Genomic DNA, 19,379 nt, shown 5'->3' with positions numbered 1-19,379 from the left:
ATAAATACTACGCGAAGACCACCCCTAATGGGTGGAATTCGCCTAAAAAAGGTGAAAAACCAAAACACCTAACCTAACCTAACTATTTTGGTCAAGTGCGAGTCGCAGCAGAACCAAAACAGCAAAAACAAACTTAAAATTATTTTATGCGACGGGCTGTAGCGTCACTCCTGGTTGAGCTACAAATCTCGAACCAAGGTCAAAAAATAGTTCTAAGTATGTGCTATTTACCACTAATTTTTAAAACTAAAAATATTAAATATTTTACAATTTACAAAATTTCTAAGACGAAAACCAACTTATGTTTGCGTTTACCGACGCCTGATAAACAGGAATAGCAATCCTTTAAAAAATTAATAACTACTAAACTAAGCCCTCTAAAAATATAATTCAAACGGATTTGAATTCCCTACAACTAGCTTAATCTAACTAACCTACTACAAAGAATTTATTTACACAAGAACAGAAGATATGATTTTTTGAAAGTGAAATCTCCTAACGTCGTCAACCGCAAATGGGGTAAACTTTTTACCGAACTCGTGAAATTTGAACTCCAATATCTCCCGAACCAGAGGTCGGATCGATATGGGGTAAAAAGCTCCGTGTAGAGCAAAAAGCCGACCCAATTACAAAATTAACAGACGTAGGAGAAACACAAAGAAAAAGAAGATGTGAATTTTTCAAAGTGAAAAAGCGCCTGAAGAAAAAAGTGAATTTATATGTAAAGTGAAAGAAATTAAAAATACTATAGAAATCTAGGGAAAGGCTGGGAAAGAACAACGGTATAAAATAGAACTCAATTAGCTTTATCTCGCCACAAAAATTCGCAAAATTCCCTCAATTCTACCTCTCAAATTTACCTCAACCTAACCTAACCTAACCTAACCTAACCTAACCTAACCTAACCTAACCTAACCTAACCTAACCTAACCTAACCTAACCTAACCTAACCTAACCTAACCTAACCTAACCTAACCTAACCTAACCTAACCTAACCTAACCTAACCTAACCTAACCTAACCTAACCTAACCTAACCTAACCTAACCTAACCTAACCTAACCTAACCTAACCTAACCTAACCTAACCTAACCTAACCTAACCTAACCTAACCTAACCTAACCTAACCTAACCTAACCTAACCTAACCTAACCTAACCTAACCTAACCTAACCTAACCTAACCTAACCTAACCTAACCTAACCTAACCTAACCTAACCTAACCTAACCTAACCTAACCTAACCTAACCTAACCTAACCTAACCTAACCTAACCTAACCTAACCTAACCTAACCTAACCTAACCTAACCTAACCTAACCTAACCTAACCTAACCTAACCTAACCTAACCTTTTTTTTTTTTTTTTTTTTTTTTTTTTTTTTTTTTTTTTTGACGGAGTGGGGAATGCTTTTACGCATCCCTCCCCGGCCGTGATGGGAAAGGCCATAATGGGGAGGGTATGTGGGACTCCCTCCTTCAGCTCCCTCTCCTAGCGAGAGGGAGGGAAAGAGAATACCCACTAAACCCCACTCCGGCGTCTCACCCTCTCAGACGTTGTATGGGGGCATCATGGGCTCGCGCATTCATTCTTCCACGATGCCCCCCGTCTTTTCCCGGCATTGTGCCAGGGAACCCGCACCAAAGGAGGGGAGAATCAGGGACGCTTCTGATTCTCCCCCCAAACATGTAGAGCCATGCAAAGTGGGCTTCAACCCACTGGCTCTACCGAGGGAGGACGCGGTTTACCGCAGCGTACTGCGCGCGTCTTCTCCCTCTTCGTCTCTGCCGAAGCGGGGGCGCGTCCGCCGCGTCTTCGCGCTCCCGCTCCGCTGCCTCCTTCTGCGAGATGACATCCTCGCAGAAGGAGACTACCGCCTTCCATTTTCTCTCGCTGCCCAGCATGGCCGCAACGACGCTGTGCAGCGAGAGATCCGTCTTGTTTATTGCTGCCGTTAGAGCACGGCGCTCCTCCTCCCAACGACTGCAGAACTCTAATGTGTGTTGGGCCGAGTCGTCAGGGTCACCACACTCGTGACACTGGGGCCCTAATTCCCTCCCTATGTTGTGCAGGTAATGACCGAAGCAGCCGTGTCCGGTCATCACCTGCGTTACCCTATATGTTAGGGCCCCATGCTTCCTTTTCAGCCACTCCTCTATATAAGGGAGGACGGCCCCTATGGTGCGTGTTCCATAAGGGGCGTCCTCCAGGCCGTCCTCCCATAGCTCTCGGAGCCTGACCTTTGCCTCCTGGTCTGCCCGCTCTGCCGCTTCTGGGTCCAAGTGCTCTCCTCGAGCCCTGGCCTCCACCTTCATTGCGTATCTTTCCGCCAGGACCTGGGCATCGAGCTCCCACGGAGGAGTGCAGGCCAGGAGACACGCCGCCGCATGGGATACTGTCGAGTAGGCCCTACTTATTCTTTGGGCCACCACCCTTTGCGGCCGCCGGAGCAGAGATTTGTTCTCACTCGACAGCCGGTCCGCCCAAATCGGGGCCCCGTACAGGGCCATACTTCTAACAACCCCCGCAAAGAGGCGGCGGCATGGGGCTCCCGGTCCTCCCACGTTGGGCAGCAGCCTCCCTAGGGCGGAAGCCGCGCCCACAATTCGGGGAGCAAGTCGGATGAAATGCTCCCCGAAGTCCCACTTCCTGTCCAGGACCAGGCCAAGATATTTGATGTTGGCCTTGACCTGGACAGGTTCTCTGTCCACTTGGATCGTCAAGTTGGCGGCCAGACGCCATCCTTTCCCTCCGAAAACTATTGCCTCTGTTTTCGGGAGGGCCACCCTTAACCCGAGTAGGCGTATGCGGCCAATGGTCATTTCTGTGGCGACCGCCGCCCTCCTCAGGGTCTCCTCCAGTTCTCTTCCCCGCACAGCCACCATTGTGTCGTCCGCGTAACATATGGTGGACATGCGGGGAAGCTGTGCCCCCCTTATGACCCAGTCATAGCCAATGTTCCACAGGAGTGGTCCTAAGACTGACCCCTGTGGAACACCACAGGCCATTTCGTGCTCGCGACGGCCCCCTCTCATTTCGTAGAGCACTACCCTCTCGGATAGGTAGTGCTCCACGATTGTCCTCAAGTAAGGAGGCACTTCGTGGTACCGAAGTGCCTCCCCAATCACAGAATACGGGAGGGTGCCGAAGGCATTGGCGATGTCAAGTGACACCGCCACGACACCCTCTCCTTTTCTCGCTGCCTCCTCACTAAATTCCCTTAGAGAGGAAAGTGCGTCCATCGTGGACAGCCCCGCCCGAAACCCGAACTGCCTGTCACTGATGTTCGGGCCGGTGTTCCTAAGGTGTTGGAGAATACGACCAGCGAGAATGCGTTCCAACATCTTTCCGACCTCGTCCAGGAGAACTATGGGCCGATATCCGGAGGGACTGTCCGGCGGGCGGCCCTCCTTCCTGAGGAGGCATAGCCTACCCTCTTTCCAGCATCTCGGAAAACGGCCCTCTTTTAGGCACTCATCAAAAAGTTCCCTAATCCGATTTCCGAGATGCTTTAACGCGATAGGGAGGACCTTCCCGTGTACCCCGTCAGGCCCAGGAGCCTTTTTACATCTCCTTAGGCGGATGTCTACTCTCATCATCTCTACATCGGAGACCTCGGGGATCTCCATCGGACCTTCCGGTTCTGCCAGGGGGACCGACATTACCGGCGGCGCAAAGTCGGGCGCCGGCGGGAAGAGGCCCTCCACTATTCGCGTGAGGAGTTCCGGCTCCAGGGAATCCATGGGGGGGGCATGTTTCATCTTGTTGCGTACAAGCTTGTACGGACGCCCCCATGGATCGCGGTCTAGAGTGGCCAGGAATTCCTCTCTCGCCTCATCCTTTCTTTTGGCGATTGCCCGATTTAAAGCGTCTTTTGCCGTTTTGAGGGCCTGGTACGCTGCCTCTTCCTCCTCCTCTGTATGCCTCCTCCGTCTACATCGATTGAATGCGCGGCGGCACGCGTTACTGGTGGTACGGAGGGCCGCAATTTCCTCCGACCACCAGTACACCCTCTTCCTGGCAGTTGGTCGTCCGGCGCGTGGCATTGCCGCGTCACATATCGATTGTAGACTTTCGCGGAGGCGTGAGGCACGCTCATCCACTCCTAGCGGTATTAGAGGAGGGTTATTCCATGCCTCAACCATTGCGGCTTCGTCCGCCATCTCGCGGTCCAGCTTTGTTATGGCCCACTTGGGGAAACCATTTCTTCTTCGGCCGGGCATCGGTGGGACTACCGGCGCATTGTGGACCCTCATTTGTATATAGAGGTGGTCGGAAAGGGTCTCCACCTCCTCCAGAACTTGCCAATTCGATATACGCGCGGCGATGGCAGGGGTCGCAAACGATATGTCCACGATAGACCCCCCCTGCCGTCGCACGCAAGTATTGGCGTTGCCCTGGTTCAGGACGACCAAGCCCGTTACCACCGCCCAATCCCTTAGGGCAGCTCCCTTTGGGTTTGTGAGGGGCGAGCCCCAAGCCTCACTTTTGGCGTTAAAATCGCCCATTACGAGCACCTGGCTGGGGCTCGCTCTTCTCACAATATTCCCTATTTCTTCTAGGAATCGCTCAAAATCGCGAAGCGGTTTATTGGGGGAAAAGTAGCTCGCTACAACTACAGTTTCACCCCATTTTGCCGCTGCGAATCCCCGGCCTCGAATTATTGGCGTAAGGGGCGGAGAGTCCCCCACCGCCGGTACCACCATGGCCACCCTGCCGTCTGTGGCCCCCACCCAGTTTATCTGGGTAGGAACAAAATATGGCTCCGCCACCACCGCTATGGAGATGCCGCGCTCCGCCGTGAATTGCATGAGCAGATCTTGGGCACGAGCGGAGTGGTTGACATTACACTGTAAAATGTCCAGATGCGGGTGTACTGGCATTAAATATCCATGTTTTGTCCCTCACAGGCCGATTGGTCGGCGTTACGTATTAGAGGGGCTCTTTGGGTCTTCAGAAGAGCCTCTTTGCCTTTTGCTGGTGGGGGCGCACAGGAAAAGCCACCCATTATGTGCCCCGCTGGACGTTTGGCCGCATGACATACCGAGCAAAAGGCAGTCTCCGCCTTGCAGTCCACCATCCTGTGGTCCGGCCTGCTACACCGAAAGCAGAGGCTGCTCCTATCTACGGGCGACGGGCATAGTGCTCTGGTGTGCCCCGTGCCCATACACCTGAAACACCTCATCGGTGTTGGGTCCAGCGCCACTACCAGAGCCGAGGACCATCCTATTAGAAGTCGACCCGCTGCGGTGACCCTCTTGGCTGCCGTTATAGGGCACTGTGCCAGGGCCGACCCTGTCCCATTATATTGGGCCCTAATTGATCCCACCTTAACTTCCTTCGCTGAGCACTCTCCCAATTTAGCGATTGCTCCCGCGATCGCCTCCTGAGTGGCTGCCTCGTCTAGGCCCGAAATGCGTAAGTCCGCCATTTTGGTGGGCCTGTATACACGGGCTTCCTCACCGATCACCTCTGTGATTTTTCGGCAGAGTTCGTCAGCCGCCCTACCATTGTCGGACCCGGACACCTCAATTATCCTGGCTCCAGCAGCTGTTTTGCGAACCTTCACGTGCTCTATACCCACATCGGCAAGGCTCACCGATGTGGTGGCCTTAGACATGATTGAGGCGTATGTCGCCTCAGACTCCGGCTTCAAGGCCACCACGATCGCGGCCGTGGAGGGCACAACCAGCTTTCGTGGGCCCGCAGGAACCGGTTTCCGGGCCGGATTAGCAGGGGGGGAAGAGGGCTTGGCGGATTTGCCATTACCCTTCCTGACAACCTGCGTCCAAGATTCAGCAGGCTGTTGTGTTGTTGTTGCCGGCTGCGAGAGTGGAGAGGCACTGGGCTCCTTCACCGTCTTCTGCCTAGGAGCAGAGTTAGCCCTCTTCTTGGTCGCTGGTGCCTGAGGCTGGGCCACAAGGGCCTTAGGCTGCCTGGTGGGCGGCGCACGTGTCACTGCCCTTGAGGGCGTCCCAGAGAGAGGTTCCGTCTGGGGTAAGGGCTGACTCTCAGTCGTCGTATTCCTGTCCGCCGCGAGAGGGGGGCGGGGGACCGGCTCAGGGGAATAGCCCGTGCGGGCCGAGATCATATTTCCCATAGTAATTGTAAGCTCCCGCTTCAGGTCCTCCTTCAATTCCTTGAGAGCCTCCTTGAGGGCCTCAGCGAAGCCCGTCGCCTGGTCAAATTGAGCCGTCGGGGCCTGTACTGGGGGCTGTATCTTCCTCTCAGAGAAGGCTCTACGAAGGGCCTTCATCTCGGTCTGACATTGGGCAAGTTGCTCCCGCATTCGCTTATTATCAGCCTTTAAGGCCCGCAACTCCTCGTCCTCTTGTCTATCCGCCAGGACGTCGGTGGCCGCCAGAATGTCCCGGCAGGCCTGGTTCATTTTGCCCCAGACTTGTCCATTTAGGTTGCCCGATTTTCCGGCAGCCTCTAGGACAATATTGGTCGCCTCCCGCACTATTTCGATGTAGTCCGTCCCTGTGTATACGGGCGGGCTGATTTCCGTCATTTCTTGACTTGGAGAAGGGGACGGGGTCACCATCCACGGCTCCTTATCCCCCTTCTTTTTGTTGTCCCCCTGGGACCTTGTCAGGAGTAAAGGGGGGACCACTCCCTTTCCCTTTCCCTCCTGGCTGTCCAGCACCTCCAAGAGCAAGTCCTCCTTATAGGTCTTCAGTTTGGCCTTGGCTGCTGCCATGCCGGTAAAGTGGCCTATGGAGGCTTTCTTCACCGTGGCCTTGGCCCTACCCCTCAGCGAGGTGCTAACTTTAGGCCCGCTCCCAACGTGAGCCTCATAGTCCAGGTCCTGGTCCCCCTCATGGGGCCTCTTGTTGGAGGCGGCCTCGGGTCCGTCCTGGCTTTCCATGGGTTCCCCCCTGTTGGGCGAGGTCGGAGAACCCGCCCCTGAAGCCCCTTTATGGGGCCCCGTCATTGGAGCCTCCTCCAGATTCAACCCCTGCGCGGGGTTATCCATTTAATTTCCACGCGAAGACCACCCCTAGTGGGTGGAATTCGCCCAAAAAAGGTTAAAAACCAAAAAACCTAACCTAACCTAACTATTTTGGTCAAGTGCGAGTCGCAGCAGAACCAAAACAGCAAAAACAAACTTAAAATTATTTTATGCGACGGGATGTAGCGTCACTCCTGGTTGAGCTACAAATCTCAAACCAAGGTCAAAAAATAGCTCCAAGTTTATACTAATTACCACTAATTTTCTAAACATAAAATATTAAATATTTTACGATTTATTGAATTTCTAACACGAAAACCAACTTATCTTTGCGTTTATCGACGCCTGATAAACAGGAATAGCAATCTATTAAAAAATTAATAACTACTTAACTATACACTCTAAAAATATAATTCAAACGGATTTGAATTCCCTACAACTAGCTTAATCTAACTAACCTACCACAAAGAATTTATTTACACAAGAACAGAAGATATGATTTTTTGAAACTGAAATCTCCTAACGTCGTCAACCGCAAATGGGGTAAACTTTTTACCGAACGTGTGAACTTTAAACTCCAGTATCTCCCGAACCAGAGGTCGGATCGATACGGGGTGAAAAGCTCCTTGTAGAGCAAAAAGCCGACCCAATTACGAAATTAACACACGTAAGGAAAACACAAAGAAAAAGAAGATGTGAATTTTTCAAAGTGAAAAAGTGCCTGAAGAAAAAAGTGAATTTATATGTAAGATGAAAGAAATTGAAAATGATATAGAAATCTAGGGAAAAGCTGGGAAAGAACAACGGTATAAAATAGAACGCAATTAACTTTATCTCACCACAAAAATTCGCAAAATTACCTCACTTCTACCTCTAACCTAACCTAACCTAACCTAACCTAACCTAACCTAACCTAACCTAACCTAACCTAACCTAACCTAACCTAACCTAACCTAACCTAACCTAACCTAACCTAACCTAACCTAACCTAACCTAACCTAACCTAACCTAACCTAACCTAACCTAACCTAACCTAACCTAACCTAACCTAACCTAACCTAACCTAACCTAACCTAACCTAACCTAACCTAACCTAACCTAACCTAACCTAACCTAACCTAACCTAACCTAACCTAACCTAACCTAACCTAACCTAACCTAACCTAACCTAACCTAACCTAACCTAACCTAACCTAACCTAACCTAACCTAACCTAACCTAACCTAACCTAACCTAACCTAACCTAACCTAACCTAACCTAACCTAACCTAACCTAACCTAACCTAACCTAACCTAACCTAACCTAACCTAACCTAACCTAACCTAACCTAACCTAACCTAACCTAACCTAACCTAACCTAACCTAACCTAACCTAACCTAACCTAACCTAACCTAACTCAAAACCAACCTAACTCAAAACCAACCTAACTCAAAACCAACCTAACTCAAAACCAACCTAACTCAAAACCAACCTAACTCAAAACCAACCTAACTCAAAACCAACCTAACTCAAAACCAACCTAACTCAAAACCAACCTAACTCAAAACCAACCTAACTCAAAACCAACCTAACTCAAAACCAACCTAACTCAAAACCAACCTAACTCAAAACCAACCTAACTCAAAACCAACCTAACTCAAAACCAACCTAACTCAAAACCAACCTAACTCAAAACCAACCTAACTCAAAACCAACCTAACTCAAAACCAACCTAACTCAAAACCAACCTAACTCAAAACCAACCTAACTCAAAACCAACCTAACTCAAAACCAACCTAACTCAAAACCAACCTAACTCAAAACCAACCTAACTCAAAACCAACCTAACTCAAAACCAACCTAACTCAAAACCAACCTAACTCAAAACCAACCTAACTCAAAACCAACCTAACTCAAAACCAACCTAACTCAAAACCAACCTAACTCAAAACCAACCTAACTCAAAACCAACCTAACTCAAAACCAACCTAACTCAAAACCAACCTAACTCAAAACCAACCTAACTCAAAACCAACCTAACTCAAAACCAACCTAACTCAAAACCAACCTAACTCAAAACCAACCTAACTCAAAACCAACCTAACTCCAAACCGCGCCTAACCCCTCTATCAAAAAATTTGCTAGGGTATTGTAAGAAAAATCTTAACAGCGCGTTCTATCTTTCGCGATTTGTGTACTATGCGACATCTACCGGATGGATCACTAATACTTCCTTTGTACTGACAAACTGGACTTTTTATCTTTATTTGATATGCGATCTCATTGTACACAGTTTTACTCTAAATAATAAAACAAATAATAAGTCATAGTTGTATGATACAATTTTAGTAGAATGTAGCTAATTATAATATAATACAGTAATATACAGAAGTATATTGAAGTAAACCGTTGAAACATGAAACACAAGTTTTTTGTTACTGAACATAATATTATCATTTGTCGGCTTGTCGTCAACCAGTTTGTAGTTATGGTTGAAAATTTGGAAATAATACTAAACATGTTTTCTAGAACGGTAACTACTAACGCCACCCAGCGGCAAGTAGTGCAAACTTTTAAAGCGTAATGTTGCTGCTTTTGTGGCAACTTTAGTTGAAGATTCACAATATTAATGAATACTCGTCAAAGGTAGAAAATATGTGTATGTCAAATGTATAAACGTTATCTATTGTATTATTTAATATGATGAGAGAGAGGGAAAATAACATACATTACTATATTTGAAAATTCTTTTGTTTTTTATAACAAGACAAAGCCGCATCCCTCATCGCTAACTCAATTGTGGTCACAACAGCCGGGGGTCTCAGTTCCTTTTCTTGTCACAAGATAATAGGTCTCGAATCAAGTCTCTAAGGTCATAAATTTCAACTTTCGTTAATATGATGCTTCCTAGATGGCGTTACTGACAGCACACTCTCAACAAAATTTAATAGTTTAAGAATCAAACAACTGTTTGACTATTATATTCAAAAAAGTTGTTTGATTCTTAAACTATTTATCAGTCTATACAAAATACTAAACATGGAATACGTCAATAAATCGATGAATTCTGACCCACGCTGTAATAATAAATAATTTTATTTTCAACATTGAACATTCTTGCGGCCGTAATTAGCAGCAGTTTTCTTTATTTATTAGACCGTTTTATAGTTATTATTTATTAGACTGAGATTGATGCAAATTAGTTGAAAACAGGTTGAAAACTTCAAAAATAATATGAAACCTGCATTTTAGAGCAGTAACTACTAATGCCATCCAGCGGCAAGAAGTGAAAACTATTAAAGGGCAAAGTTACTTTAGGGATCAGAAGCACAGAGAAATAAAAATCTAAGCGTAGAGTGCTTACTCGATAGGTACTTAAATCAACCCATTAAGTTTTAAGCAACGTTTGCGAAAACAAATTTGTAATAAATTTTATAGTCCTATTACGTTTTAAGCAAGTTTCAAACTTATTAATAATACTTACGTTTTATCATACCTCCCATTCCAATTATTAACAAAAAATATACAGGGTGCTTCCTGTAACAGGAGCCATAAATTAAACTAAAGGCTGATGTACTCCTCAAACTGACCAACATTTGTTCAGCAAGTTTTAAAAATTATGAATCCTTTAGACTGCCTCTTTTTCATACAAAATAAATATTGCCTTCTGTAGACGGCAGAACCTGAAAAAGAAGCTTAAAACTAATACTTACCTATACTTATTTCTATATATACCTTTTTTACTTACCTACTATGTATGATGATATACTTCTTATATAAATAAATCTATACTTACGCATTGAATGGTGAGCGCGAGCGACATGCTATACTATATATATACATACCAAGATGCATAGATGCATACGTACCTGTATCGAACCCAATTTAGTTGCTAACTGACCACTGTCACACACAGACGCTGTCCCTCGCGGCCGCTATACCTATTTTTCATTTATCATACTTACTTGTTTTTCTCCTGCTACTCTTCTTCCCTGCACCCCTTTCACCGTCTACAGTCTACAAAGTGGTCTTCGAGCCCGGATCTGGAAATTACCTGACCGCCGCGCAAGATGGTGAACACCCGCAGAAATGTAAAAAAAGAACGTGAAAAGCAGGAACTTGATATGAAACGGGCGGAGAAGGAGGAAAGTGATGTGAAGCAACTCACTAAGGAGTCTACCGATGAAAACTCAAAGAAAAACGTTAAGGAATTCGACAAGACTTACGTAGCACCCGATCCAGGAGAGGGTACTTCAAAAATGTTTTTGAACCCGGCTGATAAAGAGCCCCAACACCCATCCGGTTCACGCTGTAGCAATCGCTCGAAGTCGAAGAATTCTCCGTCGTTTAAGAGTACATTATTGGATGAACGCAAAAATTTAAAAATAAAAGCTGCTGAAGAGTTAGCTCGCATACAATCGGAATTGGTTCAAAAGAAACTAGCGGCAGATCTAGCAGCCTTGGAAGAAAAATACAGTCACATATCGTCGTCGAAGTCAAGTGAAAAGAAGAGTAATGGAAGTGAAATTGTGAAGTGGATCGACCAAGGTCAACAAGTGCTTCAACAGGCTCGCGAGGAGGGTGACGTCACTAGCCGCCCGCCGGCGCCTGCCGCCAACGACCCAGAAGCCACCGTGTCTATGCTGGCACAGGCCCTCAAGGATCTCACAGCTTCCACCTGCAAACAAAACAATAATTTAATTAGTCGTTTGAGTACACCGCGAGAACTACCTACCTTCTCCGGTGATGCTATGGAGTGGCTAAACTTCAAACAATCCTTTGATGAATCTACGGAACTCTGCAATTACAGCACTAAAGAAAACATGTGGCGTTTGAGGAAATGCCTCGTCGGCGCGGCACGAGAAGCAGTAGCCGCATTACTTACCAGCGGTTCGTCGCCCGACACCATCATAGCAACCCTCCAACTGCAATTTGGAAACCCAGAATTAATTATAAATAAAATCATGAATGATATCAAGAAGATACCTGCATTACCTCAAGATTATATTGGGGACCTCGTGAAATTCTCAATAAAAATTAAAAACTTCATGGCAGCAGTGAAAACGCTCAACCGAGATGAGTACCTAAAAGGCGTCAGTATTTGTACAATCGTCTTATCAAAGTTACCGACTGCCTTACTCACTAAGTGGTCTGATTATTATTATAAACAAAAAGAAATTAAAGGCGACATCAAGCTGAACAAGTTGGAATTATTATCACAGTTCCTCTCAGAAGAAGCTACAAAAATTACTGAATCTGGTATCAGTTTACTAAACATGAAGCAAATAAATTACAGTGCTGATAAAAGTGGATTTAAACAACATGCAGTTTGTACGACAAGTCAACAAACAGAAAAATGCAAGTTTTGCAAGTTATCCCCTCACAGCCTACTTAATTGTAGGCTATTTAAAAAGTCGTTACGCAAAGAGCGATGGAACTTTGTGAGAAATAACGGAATTTGCTTTAAATGCTTATCAGCTGATCATGATAAGGACACCTGCCAAGCGCCGATGTGCGACAAGGACGGCTGCGCACAGCCACACCATGCACTACTTCATTACCCTATCAACAAACAAGCCCCGAAGCAAGTTCACGCCGTGGATGTTATCGCCGAAGATAAGGAGGTGGACCAGATGGAGCCCGAGGAAGACTCACAATCCTCACAGCCCGAAAGTGAAACCGCGTCTGAGAACAGTATTGTGGCGAACGTCAGTGATAATAACAACAAAGTATTTTTAAAAGTTGTTCGTGTCAATGTTCACGGTCCTAAGGGTGTGATCACAACGCACGCCTTTTTAGACGACGGGTCGGCAATTTCATTGATTTCGGAAAACGTGGTAAATCGAGTGGGGTTGACTGGAAAAACTCAAAATTTGCATTTACGTGGTGCCTGGAACTCTGGAGAAATCTTGTGCAAATCGGAACTAGTGGACTTAAAAATATCAAACGTGGACAACGAATGTTTTGAATTACGTGCTCGGAAAATGGCGGAACTGAATATACCAGTGCAAAAGTTATCTAAAATAAACATTAAAAACTACGAACACTTAAGTGAATTAAATAACTACTATTATCAAAATACGGATGTGAAACCGGAACTATTGATCGGACAAGATTATTATCACCTAATTATGCCTTTAAAAATAATTTCGCGTGAACGGAACGAACCTTGTGCTACGTTGACTGTTTTGGGATGGTGTGTGCACGGCCCTATAAATCAAGCCCCGTCAAAGCAGCGCACTGCAAGCGACATCCTTCTCGTGTCTCGCTCTCCCGCGCGCGCGCATCGTTCTCTCTCGCTCGCTCCTGGCAAGTTAGGCGCATCACCCGTTATCAATGAAGCCGGCCGCCTTACCTACGATAACAGCGGCCTGCCCGGCGCCAGCGCGCACGCCGCCCCTGCAAGTACATGTGCATCAGCCGTGTTGCCACCGGCCGAGCAAACTTGTTTTGATGAATCTGCAGTTTTATTTATTGATGCCAGCGAGCTCGCTGATAATTACAACGCAGATGTGTTATTACACGAAACAGTGAGAAATTATTTTAACTTAGAAAGTGTCGGAGTAACTTCAAAAAAGAGAGAAAATAAAGAAGAACAACATGCAATTTCTATTTTGAATGACACGGCGAAGTTAAAGAATGGCAGATGGGAAGTGGGACTTCCCTGGAAAAGTGAAGAAAAATTAGTGGAATCTTACTCAACTGCGGAAAGAAGGTTAAAATCCGTGGAGAAGCGATTACGAAGTAACGAAGAATATGCTTCGAGATATCGCGAGCGAATAAGACATTTATTTGAAAATGATTACGCAAGAGAAGTAAAACCGGAAGAAAGTGGGAATAGAATTTGGGTAATTCCCCACTTTGGAGTGGATAATCCGAGAAAGAAGAAACTGAGATTAGTTTTTGACTGTGCTAGTATTTCTCATGGAAAATGCCTAAATGATTATTTGCTTCAAGGTCCTGATTTATTAAACTCGCTTTATGGGATTATGTTACGATTCAGAGAAAACCCCATAGGAATAACGGGTGACATTCGTGACATGTTTCTAAGAATTAAAATAAGAGAAGAAGATCAACACGCCTTGAGATTTTTATGGCGCGACAGTCAAGATCAACCAATAAAACAATATGTTATGACGTCACTTTTATTTGGAGGAAATTGCAGCCCATTTATTGCACAATTTATAAGAGATAAGAATGCTCAACAATTCATCGAAACTAAGCCTAACGCCGTCCGAGCTATTATGCATAGTCATTACGTAGACGATTTCATAGACTCGCTGCCCACAGAAAGCGAAGCGATAAATATTATTGATGATGTTTCTACGGTGCATAAATTCGGAGGATTTGAGATACGTGGCTGGACAAGTAACAACAAAAATGTTTTGTCACACTTACCTAAAGATCAATTAAGTACTAACGGAGAAAGTTTGCTGGTAGATGGCGAAAATAAAACTCAACGAACTTTGGGATTATTATGGGACCCATCGCAAGATACTTTGGCAGTTGATGTGTCTCTTAAAAACATACCCGAAGACATCCTGGAATTCAAGAAAATGCCGACAAAACGAGAAATTTTACGCATCACTATGTCAATTTATGATATATTTGGTATATTGGCACCTGTAACAATAAAAGGAAAAATATTACTAAAGTCAATCTGGAAGACCGCCCTATCGTGGGACGATAAAATATCTGAAGAACTATATATTGAATTTAAACACTGGATCACCGACCTAAAGAGTGTTGTGCACCTCAACATACCAAGATGGTATTTTACTACGTCTGCAAATTTCATAACGAGTGCGAAAGAGACAACTAGCATTCTGGAACTTCATATGTTTTGTGATGCAGCGCCGACCGCCTTCGCAGCTGTTGCATACTGGAGGCTTGTGAGTGCGAACGGAGATGTGTGCGTGTCCCTTTTATCGCTTGCAAAAATAAGATTTCATCAATGAAAAGATTGTCTATACCGCGTTCGGAATTAGAAAGCGCATTGATAGCGGCGCGCTTAGCTAAAACTATAAAGGATGAACATCGTATAAAATGCGACCGGACGTACTTCTGGACTGACTCATCTTGTGTTCTGCACTGGATTAGAAATCACAATCGCAATTATAAAGAATATATCGCTAACAGACTTGGGGAAATCGACGAACATACCAGTTCGTTGGAATGGCGATACGTTCCTTCACATTTGAATATCGCTGACATAGCTACAAAGAAAACACAGTACATGCTACGCGCCGATTGCGAGTGGTTAAGAGGACCTGCATTTTTATATCACAAGGAAGATCAATGGCCGAAAGACATTTTAACTCCGGAAATAAACAAAGATGACCTTGAAATTGCATTTATGGTGCAACCGGAAGCTATAACCCTTGACATACCTGAACCTGAGAGATTTTCTTCATGGATACGGCTCGTACGCGCCACCGCTGCTGTTCTGAAATTTATAAACAAAATAAAAAGGTTAGACACCTGTGAAGCGACTATAATAGAACGCGCAGAATGCTTAATATTGAAGTACTCGCAGTTACAATCGTTCGGTGCGGAGATGGCCTTACTCGCTAAAGAAAAAACATTAAATAAAAATAGCTTACCTGTACTACTTACCTTAGCTCCGTACCTGGACGAAAATGGACTGATGAGAGTCGGAGGCCGAATCGACGCGGCGTCTGATATATCTCCTGAAATGAAAAGACCCATAATTTTGGATGGAAGAAACTATGTGACCAGATTAATAGTGAAGTTTTATCATGAAAATGCTGCTCATAGCTACCAGGAGATGGTCGTCAACGAACTCAAACAAAAATACTGGATCATTCGTATTAGACCGACCGTGAAATATGTAGCCGCCAGGTGTATGACTTGTAGAATTCAAAAAGCTCAACCGGAAGTTCCCCGCATGGGCGAGCTACCCGAGGCCAGAATGGCCCATCATCAACGACCATTTTCTAACACCGGTCTAGATTTATTTGGTCCGATGGATATTACCGTTGGCCGACGCCGAGAGAAGCGCTACGCAGTATTGTTTACGTGTTTGACGATAAGAGCAGTTCATATAGAACTAGTACATTCACTCAGCACGGATTCGTTAATTTTAGCCTTACGAAGGATGGCGGCAAGACGAGGTTGGCCAAAACAACTTTTTTCTGACAATGGAACCAATTTGAGAGGAGCCAATACAGAAATTAAATTAGCCGCTGAAGAATTGGACAAGCCACTACTTACAACCTACGCGGCAAATCGTGGAGTTACGTGGAATTTCATTCCACCTGCGAGCCCCCATATGGCAGGTGCCTGGGAACGAATAATACGCTCGATTAAAACGACCTTGAAGGTGACCTTGAAGGAGAGGGCTCCACGTGAAGAAGTACTACTTACGCTTTTGGCAGAAGCGGAGAACATGGCAAACAGCCGGCCTTTAACTCATGTCTCAGTGGAACCAAACTACCCCGAAGGACTGACCCCTCATCATTTTTTACTTGGGACTTCATCAAACTTACCGCTGATGGGATCATTCGATGATTCAGATTTTTTCTTGAGACGACAGTGGCGAATATCCCAAAGACTGGCAGATATGTATTGGAGCCGATGGGTAAAAGAAGTGTTGCCAACGATGCTACCCCGTCAAAAATGGCATGACGAGTGCCGCGCATTACAAGTAGGTGATCTGGTGCTGATCGCAGACCCAAACGCTCCCCGAAACCACTGGACGCGCGGCCTGGTACAAGAGGTGTGTCCCGGCAAGGACGGACGGGTGAGGACAGTCCATGTAAAAACAAAATCCCGAGTGTTGGTGAGACCAGCAGCTCGCATAGTACGCCTACCAGTGTGAGTACTGCCGAAGCAGTACTGGGCGGGAGATTGTAGACGGCAGAACCTGAAAAAGAAGCTTAAAACTAATACTTACCTATACTTATTTCTATATATACCTTTTTTACTTACCTACTATGTATGATGATATACTTCTTATATAAATAAATCTATACTTACGCATTGAATGGTGAGCGCGAGCGACATGCTATACTATATATATACATACCAAGATGCATAGATGCATACGTACCTGTATCGAACCCAATTTAGTTGCTAACTGACCACTGTCACACACAGACGCTGTCCCTCGCGGCCGCTATACCTATTTTTCATTTATCATACTTACTTGTTTTTCTCCTGCTACTCTTCTTCCCTGCACCCCTTTCACCGTCTACAGTCTACACCTTCAATGTACGCTGACATTAGTGTGTTTGACGTTGCTTGTCATGCCTTAAACATAACAAAATTTGCAATACATTGCGTCTTAGAATAAACTTTAAAGTGTAATAAAAATCAAAACATGAGTTATTTTCAAAAGTTGCTGAACAAATGTTGGTCAGTTTGAGGAGTACAGCCTACAGTTTAATTTATTGCTCCTGTTACAGGAAGCACCCTGTATAACAGTTTTGAATGATTCACGGCTAGTTTCATTCACTAGATTTATATCGACTTTCCACCGGGATATGGACCATGATTACCTTTTGTATTGTTTTCGAGCTCCCGATATTTCGACGCAGTTACATGCATTTCGTCATGTTACCCGTGAACAAGATGCATGTATGTAACTGCTTCGAAATAATTATCAAAAGCTCGAAAACAATACAGCTAGCAGAAAATTATATTATATCATTTTTTGTGACAATTTTGCACAATTTCGCCATTCACAACACAATCACAATGTGGCGGCTGCGACTAAATAAATAATTGAAAAATTTAGCCCGTTCATTTCTTATTCTGCAAAGTGTCAATTCAAAGTTAAAAGTTATATACTTACATATGCGTTCATGCTGCATATTTTTGTGAAAAATAAATTTTAGCGGGTGGCGGTGGCAAAAAAAAAATGTGTTTTTCTTTCTTAATAAAACTTGACAAGAACATTTTGAAAGATTTATTTACAAATATAACCTTAGTTTACTATTATTTTATTTAGTAGGTATTTATTTACATAATGGTATATAAACAAGTTAACATTTGGTATGGCTGCGGCTGCAGTGTGTATGTACACAGCTCTCTCTATGGGACACCAGAGGGCGCCTGCGACCCGCCCCCGCCTTGCGCCTGCGCTTCTCATTTGCCGCCCTGGAACACTGTGAACACGGAAACATAATCATCAATCCTTTTTATGGTCCATACCATTGGTGGTGGTCTGTGTAATACGATTTAGGAGTTGTCAGTGAAAAGAGACCACGAACGAAGTTTTGCCTCTCTGTCGCACTTACATACGAATTGACAAGTGCATCTTGCTCGTTGGTTCTTTGCGGTAGACCCCAGTGTGGACTATGGAACATGGTACTTACAGCTGGAGAGGTCGTGTGTCTGGTGGAGCGAGGCGAGCGCCTCCAGGAACGACCCGAACAGGCCAAGGCCGGTCGTCGTGCCGTTGTTCAACTGGCTGCAAACAAAATACCCAGCTCAGAATTTTACTATGAATCCTCGTGAGGCTAGGTATTCCTTGCAATTAGAACCTTTCATTAACCAAATAAAGTAGCGTTTCTTTTGTTTAATTGCTTTTTAAAATAACTGATGTACTTACGCGTCCTGGAAGAAGGAACCGGGACCGAAGAACGCGCGCCCCTCCGCCTGAACCTGATAATGCATTGGAAATAATCGTTAGACGTAAGTATTAAAATTATACACACAATACATATATTGAAACCGCTAGAAATCTCATATTTTTGTCACTGTTACTGTTACAGTGGCATTGAAAAAATCTGTGGCATTAGTCTAAGATAGTTAATCCAACGAACTTTGTGAATATTAAAATTGCTAAAGGTAACGTTCGGATTTATAATGCACCAGGATTACTGCTTCAGCAATGGGGCGTGACATTGCTGCCGCAAATATCAAAAATCCGGACATATATTTTAGCAACAGTACCGTTGGTACAGTCTGAATCCGAACGGTTCCTGAAAAGACTTACAGCGAGGAAAGCTACGATGACAGCCAGCGCGAGGCAAGGAAGCGAGCCGAGGCGAGGCATCGTTAAGTCGCGAGGCAGTTGAAAATGGTGATGCGAGGCAAGTTGAGGATCACTGGCAGGTATGAGATGTAGCGGCTCACGACGGACAGTGCAGTGATTGAGACGCGTATCTTACTTATAGGTTGAGCTTGACTAGGGAGGGGACACATCCAATCATATTTTTTTTTATAGAGCATTAGAAAAACTTAACTATGTCCTTTAATTTTAGACAATTTAGCGGCCCTTATGTTCGACAAAGAGAATTAACTACCTAGAAATAAACTCGAAATATTAATCGAAACTCTCGTGAGTCATATAACATTAAGTTCATGTTACGGTTGAACTCACATTGCTATAGCGACCGCTACAGTCTAAGCACTGTTGTGCTTAAAAATGGAAATCTAAGCCCTTCGAAACATTTCGAAATATGTAATCCAAAAGCAGAAT

At 44.9% G+C, this 19,379-nt stretch overlaps 2 protein-coding genes and 1 long non-coding RNA gene across 3 annotated transcripts; all 3 read right to left on the bottom strand.

Annotated features, from left to right (window-relative positions):
• Positions 1-3,857: 3,857 nt before the first annotated feature.
• LOC134661977 (uncharacterized) lies at positions 3,858-4,878 on the bottom strand. Its single transcript, XM_063518210.1, has 2 exons — positions 4,144-4,878; positions 3,858-4,100 (listed from the first exon to the last, which is right to left on the bottom strand). The coding sequence occupies exons 1-2, from the start codon at positions 4,876-4,878 to the stop codon at positions 3,858-3,860; spliced, it is 978 nt and encodes a 325-aa protein (XP_063374280.1).
• On the bottom strand, positions 4,878-6,974 carry LOC134661976 (uncharacterized). The gene has a single exon (XM_063518209.1). It carries the CDS (start codon positions 6,972-6,974, stop codon positions 4,878-4,880), a length of 2,097 nt encoding a protein of 698 aa, XP_063374279.1.
• Positions 6,975-18,261: 11,287 nt separating this feature from the next.
• On the bottom strand, positions 18,262-18,970 carry LOC134661980 (uncharacterized). Its single transcript, XR_010098009.1, has 3 exons — positions 18,894-18,970; positions 18,507-18,559; positions 18,262-18,365 (listed from the first exon to the last, which is right to left on the bottom strand). It is a non-coding gene; the product is annotated as an uncharacterized LOC134661980 (long non-coding RNA).
• Between the last annotated feature and the right edge of the window lie 409 nt (positions 18,971-19,379).

This window comes from Cydia amplana, unplaced genomic scaffold (assembly GCF_948474715.1).
Source record: "Cydia amplana unplaced genomic scaffold, ilCydAmpl1.1 scaffold_33, whole genome shotgun sequence".
Classification (NCBI taxonomy): Eukaryota; Metazoa; Arthropoda; class Insecta; order Lepidoptera; family Tortricidae; genus Cydia; species Cydia amplana.
This window is presented reverse-complemented; position numbering and strand designations above follow the sequence as displayed.

Coding starts and splice junctions, on each gene's coding strand:
- LOC134661977 (XM_063518210.1), bottom strand. CDS start 4,878: ATGCCAGTACACCCGCATCTGGACATTTTACAGTGTAATGTCAACCAC. Junction 4,101..4,143: donor GCGAGATGGCGGACGAAGCC/GCAATGGTTGAG, acceptor TAATACCGCTAG/GAGTGGATGAGCGTGCCTCA.
- LOC134661976 (XM_063518209.1), bottom strand. CDS start 6,974: ATGGATAACCCCGCGCAGGGGTTGAATCTGGAGGAGGCTCCAATGACG.